This window comes from Corapipo altera, unplaced genomic scaffold (genome assembly GCF_003945725.1).
Source record: "Corapipo altera isolate COAL_440 unplaced genomic scaffold, ASM394572v1 60, whole genome shotgun sequence".
NCBI lineage: Eukaryota > Metazoa > Chordata > Aves > Passeriformes > Pipridae > Corapipo > Corapipo altera.
In genome coordinates this window covers 4,732,701-4,742,771 of record NW_020884912.1, presented here as the reverse complement: position 1 = coordinate 4,742,771, position 10,071 = coordinate 4,732,701, and the positions used below count along the sequence as shown (strand labels likewise).

The 10,071-nt window shown below is 39.1% G+C and overlaps 1 protein-coding gene across 5 annotated transcripts in view; it reads right to left on the bottom strand.

Annotated features, from left to right (window-relative positions):
- Nucleotides 1–4,584: 4,584 nt before the first annotated feature.
- RNF182 (ring finger protein 182) overlaps nt 4,585–10,071 on the bottom strand; it is a 32,222-nt gene continuing 26,735 nt past the window's right edge. For all 5 annotated transcript variants that reach the window (XM_027654211.1, XM_027654210.1, XM_027654212.1 and 2 more), the window contains one exon: nt 4,585–9,246. In XM_027654211.1, the coding sequence (XP_027510012.1) occupies nt 8,302–9,039 (738 nt within the window). In that variant the 5' untranslated portion in view covers nt 9,040–9,246 and the 3' untranslated portion in view covers nt 4,585–8,301. The remainder of the gene's footprint in view (nt 9,247–10,071) is intronic.

Genomic DNA, 10,071 nt, shown 5'->3' with positions numbered 1-10,071 from the left:
TCTTAAAAATACATGGTTAAGTGATCACCTAGAAATCTGCCTAGCTTCCGTTTTATCTTTTTGCAATCTTCCTTTACACAAAATACTTTACATTCTCATGCAATAAACAGAAATATTTTGTCTTACTGCATTAAACCACTGTGAAATATACTCATCTTCACATACTCACCTTCAGTCCATTTTTTAAAATTCCAATGAGTAACAGGAATGAAATCTGAAAGACTCAGGCATTAAGAAATATGCTTATCATGAGAAATCTTTACTGAAAAATTAAATTTTTATTGAGTCAAACAATTGCTTTTACATTAGTACTTTATTATTTCAGATAGGAATAGTTATACTTTTGCCATTTGCTACCATGTTATAGTTTCCTTGTCTGCAAGATTATATTTCATCATTCCACTCCTGAAATAAAAACAAACAAAATGAAGACCCCACACTGTGACTTTTCTTCATAAACCTAAAAAAGACAGCTACAGAAGGCAAAGTTACAGCAGCCAAACTCCTCTCATAAAACTCATGTTGCATTTGGTAAGTCTCAAGCTCATTTGGAATTTGAAATCAGTGGATTTTTGGTGACAAAGTAAAGCAATATACGAGTAGATATTCTGGGTTTTTTTTTTCAGTTTGTTGGACCAAGAATTTCACACTAAAATATGTTCATAATTCACTGGAACATACTCACGTATTTTTCACATTCTACCTGTCTTTGTGCATTATTTCTACAATGTCTTGTCTTGTCAAGTTATATACAGCTATTTGTCCTCTCCACCCAAGCCATATTGTGTGATCAAGCCTCTTTCTCCTCTTCCTAATTTTTTTTAAAAACCCCTTTTCTTCCCCCCAATTTTCAGAACCTACTTCTGAAATTTCATTAACTACCTGCATGATCCATACAGCCTCACTGACCTGGTTTTATTATTTTGTTGCATTACCAAAACAAACAAAAAAAGCTATCAGAGATTTGCAGCTGATCCTGGAAGGACCAAAAACGTTTCAGCCACAGAATTTTATTCTTCACTGAGAGAAAATGAGCCCTATCCAGTTTTAATGCAATAATAATGTTTTCTTGGAGTCACTCAGTTTTTCTAACTAAAAGCAGGAACAAAGGTGGAACAGTGATGTCCTCCAGAGCCTGCAAGGAGCCTTCCGTGGAGCCCAGGACAGCAAGCTCCTGAGCCCCCTGCTTGCATCTGGTAAGGCAGACAATGAAGGCAGAAACTCCCAACTTCTACTCTACCTGTACGGCAATATGAAGGACCCTACCTTCTAAACGGCATTATTATTGTTACTATTACTGTTTATTTTATCTGACAGCATCTCCTCTTCTTGGAATGAAGAAAAGAGAACATGAAAAAGGCCACAAGTCTTGAGGAAATAAAAGATAAAGTACAAGACATTTTTTAAAAAAAGTATTCTTGCAATAAAAAGGCTGTAGTTTGGGATGGCTGCAGCAAGTGGGTGAGGTAGGCACACTACTATGGCAGAGAGAGAAGGCATTTTACAGCACTTGCTGATGAGTAGCTGCTCAGTCCAGCAATATCAGGCCATGTGCTTAATAGAGCTAAAATCTGCACAGTCTATGCCAAGATTAAATTAAATATTTTCCTGGAATCTACGTCTCCTGCACCCATGTGAACTGGAAAATTTAAGCAGAAAGATTAGAATGCACAGGATAAATACATGTTAGGAAGTTTATCAATACACATCCATATAATGCATGATATATAAAATAACAATAATCAAGTGTAACACCTCAGATGTGCCGTCAGGAACAATATCAATGACAAAGTGATTTCCACGGTCATGGCAGTACAGATTTCTTACATGGTCACGTGATTTTTTAACAAATTACACTAATTAGAACCTATTTCTGAGTGCTTCGCCTCACCTTAAAGTAAAAAAGAAGCAGCAGCAGCAAAGGTTCAGGCAGGTGCAATGGCTAGCGTTGACCACAGAAAGCCTGTTGCCTAGGGAGAGATCAAAAAGACTTGGATCTTCAGCTTGGACAAGAGACAGCCAAGGAGAAGTATGAGGGATAAAATCATGTTGTCAATATTTCTAAAGATAGATGAAGTTCTAAGGGGTGTAGAGGAAACAATCTGCCATCATATCTCAGAACTGCTTTTCCTATCGGAAAAAGTGGGGGACAATATAGCAAGTGTCTTACGAATTTTCAAGACAAAGCAGACCTTTTCCACAAAGCATATAATTAAATTGTGGGACTCTGTGCTGTGGGACTTTTTAGATGCCAAGACTATAAATGGGTTAAAAATAACACTTAAAAGAATTAACAGAAATCCATGGGCAAGAATCAAACCCACAGATAGACACACCCTCCATCTCAAGAGATCTCCAAACTGCAGATTGCTATAAATTAGGAGGTATGTGAAAGCTCACCATCCATGTGGGCTGTTCATGTACTTTTTTACACGCACCCACTACAGCTCTTAGATTAGAGGGACCCGGCGGACCTTCCACCTGACCCACGGTCAGCATAAAGCATAGTACCACTTTTTTAAAGTAAGTATCTTGCAAAACCGTACAAAATCCATTTGTCCACCTAGGATTTCCTTAGTCACACTGCTCCTTCTTGTCCTTTGAGACAGGCAGAGGATTATCTAATATGTTGTAATTAAATCAGAAAAGCACAGTTTCTGTTGTCAAGACATGAGTCACTTTTTCATGCACAGATCCGATTCCAGTGACGCAGTTGCAAAGGCATCTTTTCAAACTCTTTAACGTTGGATTGAATTTTTTTCTGAGCTAAGCTGTCAGCAAAAACTGCTGAGCAGTGAGTGGCAATCAATTCAGCCTTGTCTCTCAACAAGTTAAGAGTTTTGACATAGTGCTGTTCTCACATAGAGGCTTGCTTATGAAAATGACATTTAAATGCTTTTTTTAAAAGCATACTTTTATAAAATCATCCACTTTTAGAAAGAAAATGTCTAAAGAAGTAGGCTGTTTGCCTCAGCACCTCTTGAAATTTCAGTAATATTGCCATGCATGCACTTGAGAAAATGCATTTCTTCAGTTTGACTTGACATTTTTCACTCCCTAATGTAGAAAGCAGTGTGAGCCAGGACTTGCCAGGAAATATGTCTACTGGTACATGGTACACCATCTCGGTGAAGTATTAGCTGTTCAGCAACTGGTTGCTTATCCCTTGTGTTACTTGAACAACAAGGATTATGAACTATTCAGCTACAGTATGAAATGGATAAATGTGATACATTTCCCAGATCTTATAAAAGTTAAAACAGTGGGTAGAGAATAAAAGGATTACATTATGCAGAAGAAAAAATTTGGATCACTATGAAGCAAACATTTCCTAACAAAGAAGCCTATTAAACGGCTAAAAAGTCCCTTGTGGGAAGAAGTGGAGGCCTCATCACTTGACATATTTAAAAACAGACTAGACAAAGCATTCATCTCTACAGGGACAGAGGAAATGGATAAAATTAATTATTAGGCTTTTTTCTACCCATCTCTGATTTCTATGATTTAATACATTTTTTAAAATGCAAACCACATTACACAAGCAAAAGGCTGAAAAACAATAAAACAGTTTTTAATTGTAGTGTTGCCCAGCACAATGAAACTTGATTTAAAATTAAATTTATGCTAGCAATTCAGACAGCAAGATGACTTCTCTTTGTTTAAGGTCTAGCACTGAAAGCTTTGCTACTGGCACACACGTCTCTAAAAAGTTGATTTACCATCCCCAGACTGGGGATATGTTCTTTGTGCCAGAACTCTTTATAAACTGTGACGGTTCAACTGTTTCCCCTCTGCACCCTGTTCACTCTTGCATCCTGGTTGCAATTTACCATCTTTTCAGTATTAGTCTTGTTGTGCTAGACTGGGCTGCAAACTCAGTGTAGTAGAAAATATTACTTCGTTTCAAAATACTGTTTACCCACAGTTCAATGTAGCCTTGTCTCAGAAGAGGGGGCAGAAAAGTAAGAGGAATAGTGAATTTAATCTATACCTAGAACCAGCTAGAATTAAGAAAAACAATGGTCCGGTACCTGAATGACAAGGACCTCCCTCAGAGATATCATCCACCTTCCTGTGAACCTCCTCCATTCCTTTTCCTCTGGCTGAGGTGATGTGTGGTCGTTTAGCTGGAAAGCTGTGTTTTCCTGTACTGTGCTTATCTGTTTGGCTGTGGGCTGCCAGACTTATCTGTACCTTCAGGTAATAAAGTCCGTTTGGAACAGTGTCTATCTGTGGATATATTGTAAAATGTTGGCAACTCTTAAGTTTGCAGATGGTGTTATCAGGACAAGCATTTGGCTATTTTAAACAACTTCCTCAGGAGGGGAAGAGGAGGGGCAGACACTGGTCTCTTCTCTGTGGTGAATAGTGACAGAACCTGAGGGAACGGCCTGAAGTTGTGGCAGGGAAGGTTTAGGTTAGATGTTAGAAAAAGGTTTTTCACACAGAGGGCCCTGAACAGGCTCCCCAGGGAAGTGGTCACAGCACCAAGCCTGACAGAGTTCAAGAAACATTTGGATGATACTCTCAGGCACATGCCATGACTCTTGGGGATGGTCCTGTGCAGGGATAGGAGTTGGACTTATTGATCCTTGTGGGTCCCTTCCAACCCATCATATTTTGTGATTCTGTGAAGTGTTTTATATTAGCATGTAGAGTTTTGTGGGCATATAATTGATATAGTAGGACAAACTCCCAATGCAGGTAAATCAAATACATCAGCCCTTATTTTGGGAGTATGCCCAAATTCTAAGGATGTCTTTAAATTAGAATAAAGTTCAATACTTTGCCATTTGGAAAGTAAAAATACTCAACTGTAATTTTAATTACCAAATGAATTTTAAACCCCAGAAGAGTCAGTTTGAAAAACAATAAACTGTTTGCAGCAGCTCTACCCCAAAATCCTTATTTAAAACACAACCCCTTTGTCCAGGCATAGACCCATCTCTGCTTTGCACAGCTTCTCAGCCACAGCACAACCCCAGTCCCGCATCTTATTTAATTGTCCTTTAGGCTCTTGTGCTCTTGGGCACACTGGCAGAGCTTCATCCCTCACTGAGTCTCACTCAGATGATGGTCAAGCTCAGAACATCCTTCCTATGTTGTGTCCAGCAGCTGCTACTGCATCATCCTGCCCCAGCCCTCAGGGGATATCACTATATCACACTGTAAATGAGCAGCTGGTGGGGATGCAGTCTGCATCCATAGGATAAGTAGGAATTAAAAAAAAAATAAAAATCTCACTTGGACAAAATTAATCCTGTGGTAATGAATTTATAATACTTTTTACCCAGTTGAGTCATATGTCTGGTCATAGCAGGAATAAATCCCACTGAAAGGGAATTGCCTGGGTGTGCAGGCAGTATTTTACAACCACAGGAGCCATTACTTTCCAGGAAGAGAAAAATAGTCAGAGAAAGAGAAGGAAAAGCAGGCAGCCAAGTATGCCAGACTTGATTTTGGCCCCATTTACATTGATTTCATCAGAGTTATGCCACTGCAGAGGACACAAGAGTTTTCAGTTCTAACTCTTAAGGACGGTAGAGAATAAAAATAAGAGAAGAGTAATATCTGAAGTTCCTCTAGTCTCACAGCAAATATCTTCTCCACAAATAATTGAGATTTACCTCCCAGCAATTCTTAATGGCCATATTGTAAGTCATATAGGTATTTTACGACACCAAAGCTGTAATAATGTGCTCTGGGTGAGCGGTAGAATAGCTATACAATCAATATGTTTTTGCACACTTGCATTTTTGATTGGGTTAGTATTGCAGTTCAACCTAAAACAGCAGTATAAATTTAATGGGCTGGCAGTCTTAAAAGTAGGGAAGTATAATAACAGGTGTATTTATTTTTGCTGTGATATGTAACTGATACCACTGCATCAGCCTAATCTTGCTGAGACTAGGCTCTCCTTTAAAACAGAAAAGAAAATACCTGGTACTGGACCTAAGATAAACTTAGTCAGATGAAAATCAAAAGGAAAAGACAACAGGTAGCACTGTAGAACATGTTGTGCAAAGGTAATACATATATATCACACATTTGCAAAACCTACTTCCTCTATCAGTCAGCCCTTTATTAGAGACACTGTATTCAGACAAATTGAACAAATCCTAAAACATGTAAATCCCTAACACTACAAATACATCTTTTCCCAAAGTTTTGAAGTACTATAAAACCACATAGGTTTCTCTTTTTCTTGCTTTTTGATATGATTGTTGTTGGATACTTAAAATTTATGAGTTCATAGATGAGTCAAACCTTGCAGTATACCAGAACTGGAGATGATACCTCTTCTAACTACATGTGCTTTACCACAGACGTTAAAAACAATTACTTAGGAATAGTTATTTCTAGGAATTCTGAAAATATTTTAGTTATAATTATTGTCATTACAGAAAAGTCTGAAACATTTCCTTTAATCATTCAATACACAGTTCCATAACCCCATACACTTAAAAACTATAACTTTGCTATGTTTTCTTCTTACATATGTGTCTATATGTACATACACACACATATATACGCACTATTAGAAACTGAGTGTCAAGAAAAGCAGGACCTTTACATTTCCATATTTTTCTCTATGTTTGCAATAGGAATATAACCGTAGATACCACTTTTGCCATCTACAAAAATTGGACCAACTTAACTTCAGATCCAACAACCACTTAGGCTCTGCTTTTCCCACTGTCATTTTTAATTCTTACCAAAGTTTGTTAGCTCTAAGAATATATTGTTAGGCCATACATTCAGTTTTCATGCAACAAACCCATCTCCCTTTTACCCTGCCCCGAAATGACTAAATCTTGTGCCTAAAACCAGGCTTGCACTGCTCAACTCCGTTTCAGCTTTTACTCTGCTGTGCACAGGAAAACCAGTTTGCAGCTGTGGCATTGACTAGACCTAGTTATACACATAAACATTAAATATTACTTATTTTTGTGCTCTTCCAGTAGTTCAAAAAGTAGCCTAAACCATGCAACATACAAGCACGCCTTACAGGGCCTGGGTCTATTTGTGGAATGAAAAATTATCAGTAATTCCTCTGAGCCCCACTAATCAAGGCATTCTAATTGCCACATCTAGAATGCCATCAACTGACAATGGTGACAGAGGGAGTTCAGAATATTAAACATTTTGAAGAACTATGCCTTAAACGGAAACCTTCCTAAAGTCATAGTATCTCCTCAAACTGCTCATTCTGTGAACTCAGGAAGAGAAAAAAAATGAACAAAAAACCAGTTAATCATTTCAGAACTTTTTTCCAATTTGTATTAGTGATTAAAGATCCATTTCCTAATGGTTGGGAATAAAAGTCTATCTTGAGAGCTGAAGTCACGTAAGTCAAATTCTCCAGCACAACTACCACAGAGTACATGTGCATGAGGTTGTTCATTTGTTAGGAGGACTAGTGGCTTAGAAATGTGGGGTGGTGGAAATGCTGGAAGGGAGGGTAAGCACAACAGAACAGATCTAGAGAAGTCTGCAGAGCTCTGAACTCTCAAAGGGAAGCCCTAAGGTGTATGTACACTGAAATAAGTGCACCTGGAGAACAGCAAATATGTGGCTGGGTCCCTGGAAGTACTCACTAGCAGGAACATTTCACAGTGAGTTGCAACTGTGTAATAAGAAAAATAGGCTTCCTTTTGGGGAAAGTGTTCTGGAGACATGTTTTTAGCATGGTAAAAAAAGATTCCTCATTTTGCAGATTATGGCAAGACTATAATCATTGGCCTCCTACATGTATTTTTGCTGTATCGAGAACTTAAAAAAGCAATGGTAGCTTGTCTTATTCTTCATTTAATATTAACTAACAAAGTGATTTAATTTGTTTTAAGCAAAAATGGATGATAAACAACAGATATTCCAAAGCATGAGATGCTTTGGGTGAAGACATGCAGTACTTGGACCTGGAAGGTGCCTGTTACATTAATTTCTTTTAGGTGGATCCAGCAGCCTGGACTGACTTGATGAAGCCAACAGAAAGCAAAGGGCTACTCATTTGAACAGTGGCAGCAGTAGGCGGCACCAAGTTTGGCGATTTTGCTTTATCCCTTTCTAAAACTTGGCCTTTGAAAATCAACATGTAAATTTTATATCCAATTTTTAGCTCAAAAAAAGCTCTGGGTAGGGGGAATCAAATTCAGCAGGAAAAATAAAGGACCATATAACTAGGGCTACTGCTTCCATTTAGTGGGATGGACAACAATAAGAATAAATAAGAATACAAAGACAGGATAAATCAACTATGCTACACATCTGGTAATACATCTTATTTTACTATATTTGTTATCAAGATGACATGCAGTCTAGAACTTCATGGCAAACACACTGGCAAAAGCCATAAATCATGAGAATAACAAGGCTCGAAGGAACAAGGCTTACAAAGACAACCCCAAGGGTAACTTTCTTAGATACCAGTAAATAAATCCCTAAAGGCAAGGAACTAAAGTACAGCAAACCTAGCAACCACACTAGCACCCGAATTGAGGTCTGGAAGAGCAAGGATGTGCAGTTCCACACTGTCCAGTTGTGGGACACAGTTGCAACAGAGTCAAAACTTGTAGGCCTGTAAAATTCCACCACGGGGGTTGAGTTCAGAGTCTGGGGACTTTCTCTTTGTACTTCCATGATTGTTATAACCAGGCAATTAGAAGAGGTGTGAGAAGGGCTAACTAGAGATGCCAGCCTTTTGGGAGTCAGCAACAGTTCCGTTGGGTTGTCTGGTAGGCACTTCTTTCCCTTTCCCCCACAAGCTAAATTTAGAAGGATATTGTTGTCATCAGGAAGACTACTAACCTCATCATCTGGCAGGCATGTTTCAAACCTGCAAAACGGACACACTATGACTCCTTGTGGGGAATCACCAAAGTCTATGATCTTGCAAAGGCATTTGGCACATACTCTGTGACAACACTCCAGCACTTTTGGTTTTCTCTGTCGCAAGTTATAGCGGTTGTAACATATCTTGCACTCAAGCTCATCTGAGCTCTGGGTCTCCAGGGACTCCTCTGGTAGCTGAGTGGTCATTTCTTCAGATGGTTTTTAGACTTGCAGAAAGAGAAGTCAAGGGATGAAGAGGTCAGTCAGTCTTGTCTTAGAACTTTTTCCTATCACACATCTCAAACAGGAAAAAAGGAGATGACATCATCAAAAAGCATCAGTAGGCATCATCCATTTTCAACTTCTGCTAGAGATTGTGCACTGCATACCCTTTAGTCTGAGCCAGGCACCCATCTGAAAAAAACAAAGTGGAATTTTTGGGGAAGGCAAAGGAAAAAGCAGGAAAGGAAAAGGGAAGGGGAAAGGAAAAGGGAAAGCGAGAAAGAGAGGGAGAAAGGAAAAGGGAAAGCGAGAAAGAGAGGGAGAAGGCAAGGGAGAGGGAGAGGCAAAGGGACAGCTTTTAGCAGGTGAAATATACAAGTTCTACTTTTTACAAGATCAGCTTCCTTTGCAAAAAGTACCTCTAAGGTAGTTTTTTCCTGTGGCATATGGGGCCTATATAACAGTCATGCTGATAAAATGGCATCATGCCGCACAGATTTTTTTAGACTTGTAGCTCTGACTGGCTCAGCCCATGAATTTCTCAGCAGAAGATGCAATCTGATCAGTGACCTGTGACGGTTTGTTTAAATTCTGGTTTCCTAAGGAAATGAGACCCGACTCCTGGAGCTTTTGGTCTTCCCTGGTAACTTGTGAACCCACTGACCAATTTCAAACAAATCAGCAGAGGGGCCACAGTATTGAAGATAATTAAGTTTCTGAGAGGAAATGAACACTGGCAATTGGGTAGAGGAGAGATATTCATGACAACTGCCATTTTATCCTGGGGGGTAATGGCCAGCCAGCAAACCCCTCTCTCTGCTCTGAAAGGGGCAGCATACTGTGTGTTGCTAAGCCAGAGAGGAGTACAACCCAGGGGGAAATTTATGATATTCTGGGGAAATAAAGAGTTTGTGGGAGTGGAGTAGGTATGAAAGAGGGCTGGGGTTATTGCAAAAAATTATGTGGGGACCTAGGTAAAATTTGGAAAAGGTCAGGCTTTATTAATTTTTCTGCTTG